We start from the raw sequence: 19,244 nt of genomic DNA on the forward strand, positions 1-19,244 counted from the left end.
GGCTGCCCAAAAACGTCTACAAACCCTAGAGAAGTCTTAGCCCCGTTTTTGGGTCATAAGGGTCATATATATAGGAGGCTATTAGGGTTATATAACAAGGAAACCCTAATTTGGATGCTTAAGCCCTAAGCAACCTATGGATCCCTTTCCTTAAGGCCTTGGACGATTTCCCCATGGGCTTCCCCATAGAATTCGTCCACTCCTTAATATAAGGCAATCCATGGCCCAAATTGCAATTATCTTATAATTACAATTCCACTCCCTTAAGTTTAATTAATCTCTTTTAGTCACAAAACTAATTACCAACTAATTATTGACTAATATTAATTAACCAATATGATTTCTCCTTTAATATATTATTCTCATAATATATTAATAAATCATATTTAATCCTTTCTCTCCATAATTCATCCTATCAAGTTGCTTTGGTGAAGGCAACCCAAAAGGACCATGCACCATCGGTTCAAGTACATACCAAAATAGTTATGGACTTAGACATTAATCCAACAGTCTCCCACTTGGATAAGTCTAATAACTATTCTACGTATGACTTTAGATCCTGATCTGCAAACATAGCTTTCCAAAGTCGCTGTCAACTCTGATCCTATCAGATACGCGTGTCCTTAGATAAGGGATCATATATTCCTCCATTTTAGATATCGTAAGACATGATTTCTAATCATTCTCTTTGTACTATTTCTCGATTTCCGATTTATGACGACAGACTAATTGAACAAATCAAATTAGCCCTAGCCCGGCCGAGCATTTACGTTTGTCATCACTAAATCATCGAGGGGCCCAAAGATATCGCTTTTATCTTACTTTGGATAAAAGGAACGGATAAAATTTGATACAATGCTCGCTTGCACTCACTCACCGAATCACACACAATAATATGTTTTATGACACCAAGTTACTAGTGCGTTTACATATTATCAATATGCACCCGATTTGCAAGATACAACTCACACATCTTGGTTTCAAGAATATAAGATGTTATCGTCTCACCAATCACTCGTGATAAAATCCATGGAGTGATCCAAGTGAGTGTGGGTTTAATCCAATGCTCAAATCATATTCATAAGCACTCATGAACGTTGCAGCAAACATTTGCTTATGTCTAATACTCTTTTAGACATTCCACACACCAATTCACGACAGTCTTCATTCATACCTACTTCCAACATATGAACGATTGTGGCCCGTTCGAATAATTTGACTGTTCTTAACCAATTAAATTATTCAGGAAGTCAAAACATGCAAAGTGAAACACAAGAATAATACTAATCTCATATGGCCTCAACCCTTTGAGCATAAATAAAACACCTTTTATTTATCACCATATCGATTACTCATTATTTGTCGTTTCGGGTAATCAACTTCTTACTTGAATTATTACACTTGTCCCATGCTCTTAGCATGCACATAATGTTTACCTATGGTTTTTTGCAATGATCCTTTCGTAATATCATTGCACCAAAGTCACAAAGACTATTGCCAATTATATTACAAAGTCCTCTATCGGATATTGTTACAATACAATTCCTTAGATATGATGTCTCTCACTCAAAGAACATTCCTTTGAACATCCTTTTGCATAAAAGTTTCTAATCTAGTCATAGATTTTCAATATTCAATTCCCAATATGGACATGTTTCCATATTTTCCATATGACAACTCATATTTGCAAAGAATGACTCTTGTTTTCTATAATTAATATTGCCAACTTGCAATACTTTCCTTAATAATCATACAATCATAACATTTATGCTCCCACTATCATGATGATTATTATAAACATAACACTTATGCTCCCACTAGCTTTGACATGTATTCAGAAACAGTTTAACTTTCAGAAAAACAATGCTTATTGAATTTCTTAAGTTCATGTTTCTAATACTTAGTGCTTTGATAATCTTTTATCAAGGCTTCTTGAACTTATACACCTTTGCCTTAGATAGTTCATATGTATGTCTAAACAACTAAGACTAATTGCCAAACCTCACAATTCAAATTATGGAAAGGGATACCGTAACCATAATCGAATTCGAGAATGCAATTTTACAATCACTATTTTCTTAAAATCTTTCTTAGTGAAAGAATTTCCTCACAATCATTTTCATGAAGGAGGAAATCTTATGACACTTAGATTTAAACGGTGTATGTGTTCCTATCCATGTGAATTTGTTAAAACCAAAGTTTACGACAAATTCAAACTCATATGGACCGAACTTTCTTAATCTTGATTTCTTGCCTTATGGTAGCACAGCTGCCCACCATGTCTTCCAAGTAGTTAATCAGCTCACCCTTTCCTATCAATGTACCTTTCATTGATTAAGGTGCTTGCCTTTTATGCATTCAAATGAGAACTCATAGAACTCACATGCATAATTAACTTAATTGGAACGGCACAGAAACAAAATAATGTCAACACGATAGGTTGTAAACCTCAACTCGTGTTCTAGTGATGATCGATAAGGTTTATTTGATTTGTTCTTGAAACCTTTCAAGACCATTAAGACTCCCACTGACTCCTTGACATATAAGATTCTCTTGTCAATAACCATTTCTTGACAAACAAATATTCAAGAGTTAGTGTATCTTTTATCAAAACACTTCATAAATTGGTCCTAGTTGGTCTTTGTCTTATCCAAGACATCACAACTTACCAATTTCAAATGTGCAAGAATAAGAAAACCTTTTTCCATATTCTACATTTGATGAATGTTATAAACCTTCTTAATACTTGTCACTCATTGTCACAATCTTAACTTTAAGACTTGTTATTGGAACGAAGTATGATTGACTTCTTGATTTAACCATTTCTTCAATCCTTGATTCCTCTTCTTAGACATACAATTGTACTAAGACTCACTTAGAGGATCAATTGAGATATGGTTCTTAATCATTAAGACATATCATAAAGCATAAAAGCTACTCTCCCTTCTTCTTAGAATGGAGAAACTTTTATCTTTCTGCCTACTTGACTCTTCTTATTCGTTTTGCTATTGATTTAAACCTTTTTAATCAATTCACAATTACACTTAATCTTATAAGTGTAATCATATTTACTAAACCTTTAGTAAACCATGACGAATTTCTTTGTTACTCTTATGGTGGACTTTGATCAACACACAACTATGTGTACTTGATCTTCTAGTCCTTCACTTGACACTTTGTCAATGAATTAGTCTAATTTCCAAATATGAAATTTCTCATTCATCGTGCAACCAAGTCGCATGATTCCAAGTTTCTGTCCAATTGAAACTTGGGCGATGAGAAACTCTCCCTATTTGGTAAATTCTCGACCTTTCCATAATTATCATAAATAAGAATCATATCCACTCGTTGTAGAAATATGCAAACATCAATTTTCATAATAATTTTATTGCAAGGAAATAAACAAATAAATAAATAAGTCAAACCAAATTTTATTTTATTTATAAAAGCAGCGAAAAACATTTGTCCTTACAATGCAAAATCCATTGAAAACTATGTAGTCAAATATTCCTAACAATTCTATCATAACTATCTAAGCTCAAAATCTAATCTTCAAGTCCATGCGATCGAGATCCATTTCTTTGTGATTAGACTCATCTTGCTCTTTCCTCAAGCTTCCTTTCTTTTCACCGATCCTGCAAAACATTCAAATGCAATCTTATCACATCATGTATTAAGAATCAATGAATAGGAACTTAACGAAGTTAGATAGTGGATTTTACCTGAAGCGCAGCAATACTCTTTGACTCTCCCATCTTTTGGACTCTTCAGGCTCCTCGGGCAAACTTGTATACAACGCCCTTTCTCTTGGCAGCAAACGCAGGTCGGTTCTCCTAGAACGTCCTCGGAAGCATGGTTGGTTGACTTTCCCAACAAATATGCTCCATTGCTTCGCCAAATCATTTCTGATTCAGCAGCAATGAGCATGTAAGTTAGGTCAATGAGGTTGTCGTCATGATCCATCATATAATACTTTCTTTTGAACTCATTATATGATTCGGGAAGTGACTGCAAAACCCAATTCACAGCCAACTCATCCGGGAATGACACACCCAACATTATCAACCTATCAATGTGTGATTCCTAGAACGTGGGCACACACGGGTTTACCATCTTCATGTTTCATTTCCAATAGGGCTTTAGTTATATTGAACCTTTCAATTCTTTGATCTTGTGGTTTAGGGAGAACAATTGGAGGAGGTGGAGGAAGTGAAGCATGATTTCTTGTTCCTCGATCGAATCGTGGAATACCATCTTCATGTGGAATGCTTGTTCCACGGGATTTGGGAAGACCATAGTTGTCGAACTTAGACATCTACAAAATGGGAGAAACAAGTTCAAGTTAGTTGATTGATTGAGTCCTTAGTAAATCATCCAAATGAGATACTAAGGCTAGGACCCAACACAATATTCTACAACTCGGGAGGGGGATGTCGTAACCCAAATTGCAGAACATTTGAAGGTAAGTGAATGACGATTCACTAATTTCCACCATGAAAAACGAAAAAGAAATTTAAGTTTTAAATCTATGAAAACTCCTAGATCCTATGAGATTCATTGAACATTTCAATGGCATGTTTAAATCTCGATATGCCCCTCTTGTTTGTGACTGGGATGCCGAGGATCACAAAGCGGGTGTGAATAACCATGCAAACTTACATGGTGCCCTCACATGTTACAGTCACCTATTCGATGTGCCGGTAAACCACACACGCTCCACCAAACTATGACAAACATTGAGTCACCCTTTGCTACCTTTGTTTAGAACCATTTAGTGTGCCGGTAAACCACACACGCTCCACTAACGTCTTCGCAAGGGCACAAAGTGTAATTTCATGGAATTGCATCAATTCACTTTTGCCTAAGTAACTAAGATTGGGAATTAAAAAAAATATATTTAGTTACTTTAGTAATTCATTATACTTATAATGGAAGGTTTCGTCCTATCCTACCCGTTCGGCTAACGACCCTCCACTAGTCAAGAGTGCGGTGGGTAAGAGTGGATACCCATTCAATCGCCATTTTATAGGCAATTTCCTTAAACACCCCTTATAGACCAGCTTCGTGAATGAGGCCTACTAACGGTAAGACTGACTTTTACTCATACATATATATAATGTTAGACTTTTAATGTTATATATAGTATAGGGTGTATTTTACACTTTTAAAATATTAGGTGATCAAATTTAACAATTATACTTTTAATTCAATTAAATTGTAAACCAAAACTTTATGGATTTATTAAGCCTCTTTTAATTATACACCTTAATTAATTAATAAAACCATAAGGGTGTGATTTGAATCTTTTTCAAAACAATACTAGGGTTTTAGAATTTAACATTCCTAAATTAAACCTTTTAATCAACTTTTAAATTCCAAAACATGAGGGAAAGTTTTGAAACATTTCAAAACATTAGGGTTTAGAATTTAAATATACATCAAAATTAAACTATTAATCAAAATTTAAATTCCAAAACTTGAAGGCAAGTTTTGAAACCTTTTTCAAAACATTAGGGTTTCAACTATTTAAATTTCAAAACTAAAACTTTTGAGTTCAAATTTAAACTATAAAACCTAAAGAGAAAATATGAAACATTTCATAACACAAGGATCAAATAACAAATAATCTAAATTAACATTTAATCACATAATTATCCATATTTGATTTATTTAATGATTTCTTGCAAAACAATTTACCAATTTAATCAAAATGATTAATCAATTATCACATAAGGAAACAAATATTTTATTAATTGATAAATATCTTCAATTAGATCAAGAATATAGTCATATATATCAAAAAATCGGATTTATATTGATCTAATATGATAAGGCAAGTATCCTCAAGCAAAAACAACAAGAAATCCCAGTTTTCCCTCATTCTGACCAGCCGACTCGTAGAGTCAGGCATGGACTCGTCGAGTTCATCATGAACTCGGCGAGTTCAGCCCCCAGAAACACAAAAATCGAATTTTTTTCAACATACAAAGCATCAATACAATATAAACCAACCTTGCTCTGATACCACTGATTGGTTTTGGTCCTAAGAACATCCTATGTGCTCATACAAACCCTAATGTTTGGATCTAGGTTTCTCTATTGTACATGCAAGTTATCCAAGACAATAAACCCTAATTCTAGCATACAAGTAATCATATTAACATAAGAATAGGTTTAAGATATTACCTTGATTGTTATGTAGCAATAAAAATCCAATTCCTCCTTGTATAGACTTTAGAAAGCTTAGAGTCACAAATGTCACTCCTCTAATGGTTCACAAACACCAAGAGCAAAAGGATGAGGAGGAGAGATGAAGGAGGCTGCCCAAAAACGTCTACAAACCCTAGAGAAGCCTTAGCCCCGTTTTTGGGTCATAAGGGTCATATATATATATATATATATATATATATATATATATATATATATATATATATATATATATATATATATATATATATATATAGGAGGCTATTATGGTTATCTAACAAGGAAACCCTAATTTGGATGCTTAAGCCCTAAGCAACCCATGGATCCCTTTCCTTAAGGCCTTGGACGATTTCCCCATGGGCTTCCCCATAGAATTCGTCCACTCCTTAATATAAGGCAATCCATGGCCTAAATTGCAATTATCTTATAATTACAATTCCAGTCCCTTAAGTTTAATTAATCTCTTTTAGTCACAAAACTAATTACCAATTAATTATTGACTAATATTAATTAACCAATATGATTTCTCCTTTAATATATTATTTTCATAATATATTAATAAATCATATTTAATCCTTTCTCTCCATAATTCATCCTATCAAGTTGCTTTGGTGAAGGCAACCCAAAAGGACCATGCACCATCGGGTCAAGTACATACCAAAATAGTTATGGACTTAGACACTAATCCAACAATAACAAACATGGTTAGAATCAACATAGAAATTGAAATTTAACACTTGTAAATGTTGGTATACTTGTGTGTCTACAAACATGAGTCTCCTAAATTATCTTTTTGCGTTATGTGACAACCCGAAACTTCTATCCTATGTAATTGATCTGTGTATCGGTATTAAAACTTGAATTCATCATCTTTTATCGAATCTTGTGGTTCCATATGGGTGCTCTAGGCTTAGTATAATCTAGATATGAGTCTTGGGAATGATTAGAAAGTGTTTAGCATCGCAAATTCGGGTCAAAAACATCAAAGAAGGTGTGTGCGGCCACACACCCGTGTATGCAGCCATACACCCAACCACAAACACTCTCCAACCACAAACACCCCTCAGCCTCACACCCAACCCTATATATTGGAGAAGACCCCCTTCATGCACTCATTTCTTCTCTTGAATGCACCTTTTCTCTCTCTCTCTCTCTCTCTCTACTTTTTCTCTCTAAAATCATCAACCAAGAATACTTTGAAGGCTTCATAATCGTGATCTACTCCATCAACTAGCTGGTTATAGTGGTAAACACTTGAATCCCAAGCTTAAAACTCTTAATGTTCATCATGTTCTTCGTCCCTTGAAGGTGTACGGCCGCACACCTTCATATGGTGGCAGCACACATTCAAAACTTCCCTTAGTGATGAGATAACACTTCAAAAATCAACATTTGGACTCAAATGAGGAGTGTACGGCTGCACACTCATGTGTACGGCCGCACACACCCTCTATACGGCCGCACACTCTTGTGTGCAGCCTCACACATAAGCCTGGCCGCACTCCCCAACCGCACACTCACTTGCATGGCCTTATACTCACTCTAATGCCCATATTTGGCCCTAAGCTTGTAAAGGTAACTACGTATGGATCATGGGACACTTAGTCTTAGTGATTCCAAGCCCTAAGGGTGATTTCCCATCATGTTTAGTCATCAAACACCGTAGTTCTAACTCACGTATGTTTTATCACATGAATAATAGGGGCCACTTGCGTTCAGGGCATCCGTTGACACTCGAAACCTACGTTAAACTGTGAGTTCATATCCCTACACCTTTTTCCGTGTTTTTCATGTTTTCAATGGGGGATACAAGCAGGAGTACAAGGGAACTTGTACTCAAAACTTATTATTTCGTATGAAATGTTTACATGACCTGTATGCTTTTACACCGAATACTGTTTTACCAACCAACTATGAACTTAACTGTGGATTTGGTTTTCAAAACTAAAACAAGGATACTTGTGAAACTCATTATAAAATGTTATGTTTTATATTTCACAAGGGATTTATGACATTCATAAAACATATTTTCTATATTATTACTTGTAAATTTGTTATTCTTACGGTTGGAGACATGTCGTTGGTAACACTCCCCGGGTACGAGAGTGTAGGACTACCCCTATAACCAGAATCTCCTGGAGGGAGAACGTGACTTCCGTGTATAGATCTATACAGGGCTGACTACCCGGCACCTCGCTGCTGGCTACAGCCGGACCGACGGGTCTATGGGTGACAAAGTCATACATTGATACTGACCTTGTTTCGAGTCATATCTAGTCTATCGTATGGTTATAGAACTCGCAACTTAGATAACATAGATTTACTTTTAGTAATAATGAACCTAGTGAACTAACCTCAATGTAATAACTGTCTTGATTACTAGAGGGTATCAGTAACACTCTTAGGTATTAGTTCACTACCTACTAATTAGTTTTATATATGTGTTAAAACTAACGTACTTTTCAACGATAACAAAACTTTCAAGGAAACTTTACTTAACGATGCAAGTATGGTAGATACTTGTACATTACGTTCCAAATCGATAACCAAACATTAACTTTTAAGAAAAATAAGGGATTTTCCTGGGATAACTTACTTTTCATAAACCTGATGTTTAACAAATGGATAACTAAACTTCTTTTATAAGAAAAAATGGGATTTTCTTGGGAAACAACTTTTCATAAAACTAAAGGAACATCTTCTTTCACCAGAACAAACTTACTTATGAACTCACCAGCTTTACGTTGATATTTTAAAACTGCTTGTATTCTCAAGTTCTCGTTAGACAGGTATCCTGCTTATTTTTGGAGAAGACGGAGTATTCAAAAGTCTCGTCTTCACTTTTGTTTTAAACTGATGTATTTAATCTATGTTTTCTACACTTGAAACAAATGTAAATAATCTTATGTAATGTAATGGTTGTGTTTACTATGCTTACTATGTACATTGGTTGTGATACTACGCATGACGTCCTCCACCCCGGAACGTTTTCCGCCGTCGGTTTCGGGGTGTGACACCTTACTAAGTTGTTTATTACCACATTTTATAACTTGAATTTTGACAGTCCATCTTTTCTTTATGGTTGGAGTAATGTCTAGTATGTTGTAGTTGTCTCTCGTCATTTTTCTTTGGTTATCTGTTATGTGAAAAGTTTTAATTCGATACAGGGTTCTATTGAATAGTTTATTTGTTTATTTCCTTGGTTTAGCAATTCATCTGTCGTTAATTTTGACCTGGTATTTAATGATAGTGATATATAAATAAAATTGTCATTTATATATAAATATTTGTTTATTTCTTGCATCATTTGTATATGTAAGCATAACGATATTTGCACGAATTTTAAGGAGAAGTATACATATGATGTCCTAAACCTATAGATATGATGTTTGTTTGTAATAGAACAATGATTGTTCTTGTAAAAAGAAAGAACAAATTGAATTGGTGTTGCTTATTATCACATAAAGTTTCATCCCTCTGAATATATGAAAATTAGTACCTAGTCATTGAAACGAATGCCAACATACCTGTTTATGAAGCGTTGATTGTTAATCGAAATTTGAATGCTACGGTTTCTAAATTATATGTGCCAATGTCTGGTATGCAATATATGGTGAAAACCGTTATAATCGGTTAATATTCTGCAGCGCAGTTACAATGAAGTTCAAAGAACCGTCGTTATTACGGTTTATGCGGAAGGCAACGCAACGAAGGGTAGTGATTATTTATGTTGAGGATTTAATTGGGTTGGGCTTGATGTATTATTATATTGTATTTTGAGTTAATATTGTAAGTTGATTGGATATATACAAATTAGAGATGGCAACGGGGGCGGGGAACACAGGGGACCTAATCTCCATCCCCATCCCTGAATCCTCATTTCAATCCCCATCCTGATCCTCATCCCCATCGGGGAATATAAATAAACCCCCATCCCCACCCCCAACGGGGACTGTGGATCCCCAACGGGGAAACGGGGATTTCTTTATCTCTTTTAACATGCAAATTTTTACGTAAGAAAAAACTCTATATTTCAATTTTACCAGCATAAGTTTAAAGATTTTATAAAATATATAAATACCCATAAATTGCATAAAAAATATAAATAAATTTTCTACCAAATTTAAATACATACATGAAAAATCAAGTAGAAAAAATTATCAGATTGATATTTAAGGTAAAATAGATCAACCAAAGAAAAAAATATGTATATACACGAGTTTAAATTAGATAAAAGAAAAAGCAAAAAGTATAATTTTAATCAAGTAATTACTAATGAGTTAGGTTACTTAGATCAAATTTTATGTATTACTCCCTCCGTCCCAATATTAGTGTTCGCAGACAAAAAACACACAGATTAAGAAAACATTAATTACCACTAACTTTATATAATAAAATGATAGTTTTGTCCTTATTTTGTATTTAATGTTCCATTAAATGCTTAGTTGGTTAAGTAATAATGAGAGGATATTTTGGTAAAAATGTAATTTATTTTTAGAAGTAGATTATTATTTTGGGACAAACCAAAAAGGAAAGATGAACTATAATTTTGAGACGGAGGGAGTATAAACTATACTATAAATATACGTTCCGTATTATTTTTATATATTCATATGTGTCGGGGGCGGGTCCAGGGTCGGGGATTAAGGGTATCCCCATCCCCATCCCCATCCCCACTTTTTTTATTTGGGTATTCCTCATCCCTGTCCCCATCCCCGGTCAACCTGGGGATTCCCCAGTCAAAACGGGTGCGGGTTTCGGGTTCCCCATTGAGTATGAGACTTTTTGCCATCCCTAATACAAATCATATCCGTGTGATTTAGTTTTCAATTACTTAGCCATGTCATTTTTCTTTAATTACATAAGTCAAAGTTATCTGTTATAATTAATGTGGCTACAAATAGTTGCGTTTATTATGAATTTATTTATAAAATGCAGTATTTATTTAAATCTATATTTGAATGATTATTTAATATTTTGGTTCGATCCAATGAAAAACAGGATGCAAATCATTGATTTAATTGAGGCTATTCAAGGTTGTTGAATACGATTTCTATGTTTATATTAAAATTTTGTTATTTAATTGGGCAATTTGTTAATCGATGGCTATATGATCTGATCCCAAATGATAAACAATAAATGTAAAAAAAAAAAAAAAAAAAAAAAAAAAGTTATATAAAATACATTTGATGGTTGTAAAGTATACATTGAAAACAAACAGGAAATGTTGTTGAATGTCGGTAATTGATCCATTCACATGACCTGTTCTTTTCATTAACCGTAGCTATTATTTCACATGAAGTGCATTAGTCATGATGTGTGATTGTTACTTCAAGGAACAATTTTCCTTCCTTGATCATCTTCTGATTCATGTTCCTACAAAATATTATGAATACATTAGAATTGACATATTTTTTAATTATTAAAAAACTTTTCATCTGTAAATAGAACTTATTATTGAAGCCACTTTCATTCATACCTCTGTTTGACCCCAATTTATTTGTGCATGAACGCCTTGTTCCCGAGTTCTACTTAAGGAGAGAAATGGGAGGATACGGAGGGAAAGTGAGCGGTGTCGAAGGAAAATCGTGTTCCCAAGTTTCATTAATGGAAGGAAAGTGAGGGGAGGGGAAGGATTTTGGAGTCATATTTTCCTTCCAAATTTTCCTCCCAAATTGGGCGGATTTGGGAAGAAAGTGAGGGGAAGGAAAATTTTATGTTTTATTTTCTTTTTCCTCCTAACTCAGGAACATAAAAACTTAAAATTTTCCTTTCATTTCCTTCGAACTCGGGAACACGGAATAATGAATATTTTTCTTCACTTCCCTTTCTTTCCGTCAAAATTTTCCTTCCCTTTCTTTTAATGAATTTACGAAAAAACTCGGAAACAAGGCGGAATTGCTCTACAATATTTCTTTACCGGGAACCTTAGTACTGTGTGGGCCTCCTGCTCATAATCATATAAAAAGTATTCAATATTTATGAATTAAATATATAAAATTTGATTTCTGTTAAAAATTAAAATCAGCATTCTCTCCTAGCACAAATATAATTATGCACATGTTACTCATAGTAATTTTTGGAATAGAAAGAGTGAAGATAAGTATGTTGATATGTAATGTTAGATAAATGACAGTTAGATGCAATGTATCTAATTCATATCTTTTTTAGTAGGGATGAGCATATGTACCTGGGAACTGGCCGGAACCGATACCAAAACCGGAACCAGATTGAACCGGTTTGGACGGGACCGAGACGTTATTCTTGTGGTTTCTTAGAGCTGAGAACCGGTAGGAACCGAAACTGGTAGAACCGGCAAAAAGTAAACCGTTTTTTGCTATTTATCGAGGACCGGTAGGAACTGGGAATCGGTAGAACCAGAACCGGCGGTCTAGTTCGGTCCTTAACTTCGGCCGACTTCGGTTCTCGGGCTAGGCTGGATCAAGCTGGTTCCAACCAGGTTAGTTCCTTTGCTCGTCCCTATTTCTTAGTGTGGGTAAAGGTAAAACTTCTGCAAAGCTTTAATAGTAAAAGATATTACTAATGAACAATGAGAAACCTGTTTATTTTGATTCCATGTGAATATCTTGTTACTTCGCTTTGGCCATCCAAACATATGGGACACGGAAGCACAAATTAATATTACATTCCATGTGATTTGGTATTAAATCGAGAGTTGACAATAGCATTTTTCATCGAAACAAAATTTATAATTACAAATATATCAGTAATTTGAAATATAACTAAAATCAAGACGGTTTCCTTCGCATCATAATCAGAAGTGACAATTTATGATGAAATGCTAAATCTTTTCGAATTGGTTAAACTTCTGACTGTTGTATAGAGTTTGGGGTAAAATGTTGATGTTCTTCTGTTATCCAAATCAACGAAAAAATAAAAATGAAATGGTTCTTACACTCAGGTAAAATTCTGAAAAAATAGTGACCAGAGAGCAAATTAAGTTAAAAAAGTGATACCAATAGAGAATGACAATAAATGCAATCGACACCTTCCTCAGTGCACACCTTCCTCAGTGCACACCCCTGCCACATTAGCTCACATGCCCCCTCCAACTTCTCTTATTTGATATAAATAAGTATTGATTATAAACACATATTGTTTTAAGCCCATAATAAAAATGAATTTCAAGCCCACCAGCCACCTTTAGCCAACCCATTTTATTTCATATTGTGTTGCACGATTACAGATAACAAATATATTAGTTGTGGCAACTATCAATCGGCAGACGACGAATCTATCTTGCGATATACAAATCATCGGCAAAGTAAAAGAAGTACTGCAAATATAGTATTTAATTATTCATCATAATTACTTATTTAAATTGATCGACATGAAATTTCAAAAGGTAATTTCCCCTTTTATTAGTTAATATATATTCTATTTATGTTCTTTTTTTTTAATTTATGGTTAATATTTTTTAGCAGTATAATTTGTAATTAATGATAGTATTATGATTGGTCAATTAGTTTCTTAATTCTTACAATCATAAGGTAAACCATGAGAAAAAAAAACTATAGATTCTTTTTTCAAACAAAGAAGACAGTAGTGACCGACAACTAGGGATGAGAATTTGGCCCGAAAACTCAAACCGAACCGAATTAGACCCGAATAAGCAATTCGATTCGGTTTTCGGGTATCTATATAAGGCTTATTCGGTTTTCGGGTTATTCGGTTCGGGTTACCCGAATAAGGGCTTATTCAGTCCAAAAGCACTGAACCGAATATGAAAAGTCAAAAAAAATTTCCACTTGCACGATTGCTTATTCCGTCTTGTATTCTATCGATCGTTACCCAAAATACCCATGTAATGTTTAACGTTTAACTTATATACTTATAGATAGATTTGTGGGTGTTTTAGATGTTTAATGTTTAGTGTTTAATATGTTGCTTAATAACTATATCTTAAAAATGTGGTGGTTGGATTTTACATTTTATATATTAAGAATAGTTAATCCATGTTATCCGTGTTATTTGTGTTTATCATAAGCTACAAAAGTCATACAAAATACAATATTTATAATCACATTGTAAATGTTATTTGAGTTATTTGGGTTATTCGGGTTATTCGGCTCCTTAATTATCTTGTACATGTTATTTGGGTTATTCGGTCAGGAACCGAACCAAATCGAATAATACCCGAACCGAACCGAACCCATATTGCTTATTTTGTTCGGTTTTCGGTTCATATAATTACTCTTATTCGTTTTTCGGTTTATTTGGGTTCGGGTTGGTTTGGTTCGGTTCCGACCCGAATAACATCCCTACCGACAACCATATTTTGTTAGGGAGAATATTAGACAATTTTTTTTCTTTATCATATCTCTTTCAATTTTACAAACTCAAGCCCCCCTTATCCTAAAATCCTGGCTTCACCCATGTTTGTTTGTAGTCATACCTTTAGTTGTGTTTAGAACATTGTAATACTTCTTGATATACAATATTTTTTGTCTTATTGTTGTCCGGAGTTTTTTGTGATTCTTTGATAACCACTTTGATGCTTTCAATTCTTCAAGCACGGGACAGGGCAACGTATAGTTGTCCATGTGAAAATATAGGTTCTTTAAGGTATACACCCATAATGTCTAGTGCTTCTCCTTGTGCTTTATTTATAGTCATCGCAAAGCATAGTTTGATTGGAAATTGTGTTCTTTTGAATGGCACTGTGTAGCCTTCACCTGTAGTTGGCTGTAATGGAATTCTATGAATAAACACCTCTTTCCCAGCATAATCACCAAATGTTATCTCTGCCCGAATGATATTCCTTTTAAAGTCCTTGCAAAAGAGTCTTGTACCATTACACAATCCTTCTATTGGATTCATGTTTCTCAGTAATATAATAGGTGCATTTTGTTTTAAAATTAGTCTATGTGGTGGCATTCCATTTGGTGTTAAAGAGTGTAGAAGATCATCATAATGACCTTGGTCATTTGGGTCAAGGGTTTCATCGAAACTAACATACTCTTTCTCTTCACCTTTGAATTTGTGTATTAATATATCGTTAATCTGATCAACAAAAGTATTTTTCGTTGTCAAAATAGCTCGGTTCACTGACGAAGCTATTGTTGTGTAATGTTGTGAAATATTTGGGTAAACATATTCAATAAGAGTGTGTAATCCTTCTGATTCTTCACTTTCTTCCATAACAATTTGTTTTGGAAGAGTAACATCATCCTCATCTGAATATTCATTACCATCACCTAATCATAAAAGAAAGTCAGTAAAAATTGGATCTTGTAACGTCCTCATGTTTTCATCTAATTGTAGAAGGTGTAGTCTTCGCATAGGTAAGAGTTGGTCAAACAAGCAACAATTGTATCATGTTTGCTTCCATTCGAAACAACCGGCAATGTCTGTCTAAAATCACCACCAAGTACAACTACTTTTCCACCAAAAAGTTCTTCTGTTACCATAAGATCACGTAAAAGATCATCTAGAGCTTCTATTCCTGAGAGTTTAGCCATTGGGGCTTTATCCCGTATAATTATTTTACAACTTTTAATCAATATACCGAATGCACATTGTTTACTTATCCGACAATTTGATCTATCTGTTAAGTCTAATGGAATTTTAAACCTGGAATGTGCTGTCCTACCCCCCGGTAGTAATGAGGCAGCAATACCTGATGTTGTTGCTGCTAAAGCTATATGTCCTTTTAATCTGTTGTTTGCTAACAATGCTCTGTACAGGTACGTTTTCCCTGTACCACCTGGACCATCAATAAAAAACACACCACTTATTTTATTTTCTACTTTTCCAATTATTGTATCAAAAGCAAACTTTTGTTTTTCATTTAGATTTTGTATTGCTTTTTGATCGCTTTCTGATACAATAATACTTCTTTATGCTATTATTTCACTTGTTTCATCTTCTAATTCAACATAAGATATCTCATTTGGCAATATATTGTAATCTGAAAGTTGTTTTCCATTTAACTGTAGAAATGTGTTGATTTGCTTAAATGCGCGACGCTTTGCTTCAAGTGATGAATAATTATTGCACTTTTTAAAATCCTCTAGCATGTGATCTTCAAACGCATGCCATAATTTACATGGATTGTTTAGATTTGTAAACACAAGTAAAGTTTTAAAAAGTCTTCTTAATTCATATGGCATGTGGAAGTTTGATGCCTCTTGCATGCATAATTGTTGGTTGTTATCATCAAGTAAATATCCTCGTAATAATGCAAATTCGTGATAGGTGTCAAATTTTTGTCCATTACAAAGTTTAAGATCGTTGTATGACTTTGGACATCGAATTTTAGATAACAATATTCTCAAATAATATCTCTCACCTTCACTTGGATGTGCCACCACAATGCGTCCTATTGAATTTTCAGTTTGTCTAGGTAGCCAAGTTTTCTGGTTTGATTTCCAAACAAAATGGTCAGGAAATTCTACATATCTTAGATTGAGATGTTGTGCATATCTATTTGTACTATTCTAGAAAAAAAAATTGTCAACATAGTTTTTCTTTTACCTAAATTGTCTACAATATTTTTCAGTTGCTTTTTTTTAATGTTATTGGTTGATAATTTTCTAAATGTAAAGGCAAATGAATAACTGCTGGTTTGATTTCACCTAATGAAAATTTGAAAATTCTTCAAGCGGCCTCTGGGGGTGATATCCACCTACCTGTTTGAAATTGATCAATTTCGTTTATGATGGTTGGATGATCATCTTGTGAAACGGAAAAGCTTATTTTGTCGCATCCTTTGCATATATACTTATATATGTATTTCACAACCTTTATTGTAGAGCATATTTCTATATTAATATGACAATCAAACTTACATAGTAAATATGGATTGTATGGAACAACCCATCTATTATCTAGAATAGCACCTCTAGCTTTAACTTTAACTCCATTGTCACGTCTTCTATATGCAGGGCATGCATCATTATCTTGTGTTGTTACCCCACAAAATGCTTTGGGAAAAAAATTCTTACAATACCCTTTTTTTCATACAAACATTTTTCGGATTAAGATCACCACATGGACCATGAAGCATATGTTTTACCACCATTCTAAATAGATGAGGATTTGAATTTTCATCTGGGATTTCGGTAGAAACTATCTCATCATATGCTTCTGCATGGTACATCTTATGTTGTGGTGCAAGTATAAGTAAGAAATGAGCATGTGGTAGACCTCTTTTTTGAAACTCCACAACATAAGTATGTGCAACAACCTTCCCAAAAATTTCATTTTTAAATTGCTCAAGTTTTGCATGGAAGACTCTAATAATTAAATCTGCTATGTTTTGTGTTTCCTCATTACCCATCATGTGTTGTTTGATTTCTTGCCAATTAGGGTTACAGGTTAATGTTAAAAAAATGTCAGGCTTACCAAACTTTTGCACTAATGCCATAGCATCAATGTATTTTCTTCTCATGTTCCTTGGACTGCCAATAAAATTTGCGGGTAAAACCACTCGTCGACCAATAGTCGACGCGCTTGTTTCACCACTTGCCATAGCATCTACCACTCCTTGAAGGAACTCTTGTCTTAACTCTTGTTGTTGATTTCTATAAAAAGCTAACCTTTGTGTTTCTAATTTTATGTAACTATCAACTATATATTTTTGTAATTGTCTACCAAAAAGCAACAAACATGATTTATCATGCAAACGTATTTGAAGTTTATATGCATAATATTCTCTTACAGAGACACATTTTGTATTCTCCAAAGATTTTCCCATAACTGAAAAAAAATATTTTGCTTTCAATTTATAGTTTTACAAAAACATGAAGGGTATTTCCTTACCTATTTCTTCATTATTTAATAAGTCATGAACATTTGTAATACTTGATGGGAAGATAAGTCTGTCGGCAGAACATCTAACTGTTTTACTATTTCCTATTTCAGTGGGATTTTTTTTGGAATGTTTTGATGCCAGCCAAGTTCTCCAAATGGAAACATCAGAGGGTATTGTAAAGGATCATAACAACAATAATAATACTCAACACTCTTTGGTTCATCACTGTGTGTTCGTACTTGTATATTTCTGTGTTCGTACTTGTATATTTCTACGACCATGTTCACCGTTCTCTTCTCCCTCAACCCAGAGTGCCGCAACTTGTGAAACCTCTGGTTTGTTATAATCACATTGACTTTGCCCTGGAATAGTCTTAAGAATTATCTTATATTCATTTAAACATGGAATTTCTCTTAAATTTCTAAAAAAAAAGTGCATATGGATTATTCTCTAGATAACTTATACATGTTGCAATTAATTGTTTAGATAATCTTGGGGAAGATGTTAAACGATTTTCTATTTCATTATTCGTATCGTGAAAATATAATTGAAGGTTTTTTGCTTCTTTCTCTTTAGGTTGTAGATCGGTCATGAAATGATATATCTGTCCTTGCACTCTAAAAGTGTAAATACCCATATTTCGTCTTGTAAGGTTAACACCATATGATGTGAATGCAAATGTATTATTATATGTTCTGATATATGTTCTAAACAATTTTGCTTCTTCAGAATTAGATGTCAATAAATTTCGCATGACATATGGATAATACAATACGACCTTCCCGACAACAAAAATTTGATGTTTCTGAATAAAATTTCACTGCATGACAATAAGAACAACGCAACACTTCTGGAAGTACATCAGCAGATAAAATTACTTGTTGCAATAGAATCTTTCCTTTTCTATTGCTATTTTTCTTGTCTAGATTATTTGATTTATCAATTGGTGGACCTAGATTTATAAGTTTTCTTATGTTGAGTCTTTCACTTTCATTAGTTATTTTTTCATGTATATGGTATAAACCTGTACATACGGTATTATTTAGTTTTCCATTTCTATTGTTTATTGTTACATTTTTATGGCAAGTAGTCTTTACTTTCTTCCTTTTCCATTTTATGATAGCTTCTTTTCTATATCTTTTCTTATAAGAAGGAGCATCATTAACCATATCTAATTTGTCAATTATAGCAGCGCAATTACCATTCTTTTTTTCCAGTTTATAATATTTATTCTTCTGTATAGTTTCTTATCTACATTAGA

At 33.7% G+C, this 19,244-nt stretch overlaps 1 protein-coding gene across 1 annotated transcript; it reads right to left on the reverse strand.

Moving 5' to 3' along the window:
• Positions 1 to 14,736: 14,736 nt before the first annotated feature.
• LOC145049691 (uncharacterized) lies at positions 14,737 to 18,620 on the reverse strand. The gene is made up of 7 exons (XM_078998066.1): positions 18,449 to 18,620; positions 18,223 to 18,345; positions 17,218 to 17,928; positions 17,019 to 17,153; positions 15,848 to 15,934; positions 15,530 to 15,694; positions 14,737 to 15,425 (listed from the first exon to the last, which is right to left on the reverse strand). The coding sequence occupies exons 1-7, from the start codon at positions 18,618 to 18,620 to the stop codon at positions 14,737 to 14,739; spliced, it is 2,082 nt and encodes a 693-aa protein (XP_078854192.1).
• Between the last annotated feature and the right edge of the window lie 624 nt (positions 18,621 to 19,244).

Source organism: Lactuca serriola, chromosome 5 (genome assembly GCF_051521515.1).
Source record: "Lactuca serriola cultivar US96UC23 chromosome 5, Lser_US96UC23_V15, whole genome shotgun sequence".
In the NCBI taxonomy this organism is placed as follows: domain Eukaryota; kingdom Viridiplantae; phylum Streptophyta; class Magnoliopsida; order Asterales; family Asteraceae; genus Lactuca; species Lactuca serriola.

What these genes read in the sequence shown, in the direction of transcription:
- LOC145049691 (XM_078998066.1), bottom strand. Translation starts at nt 18,620, where the DNA reads ATGGGTATTTACACTTTTAGAGTGCAAGGACAGATATATCATTTCATG. An exon ending in TAAACAATTAATTGCAACAT is followed by an intron (nt 18,346 to 18,448) that starts GTATAAGTTATC and finishes AGACTATTCCAG; the next exon opens with GGCAAAGTCAATGTGATTAT. An exon ending in ATACAATCCATATTTACTAT is followed by an intron (nt 15,935 to 17,018) that starts GTAAGTTTGATT and finishes TTGATGGTCCAG; the next exon opens with GTGGTACAGGGAAAACGTAC.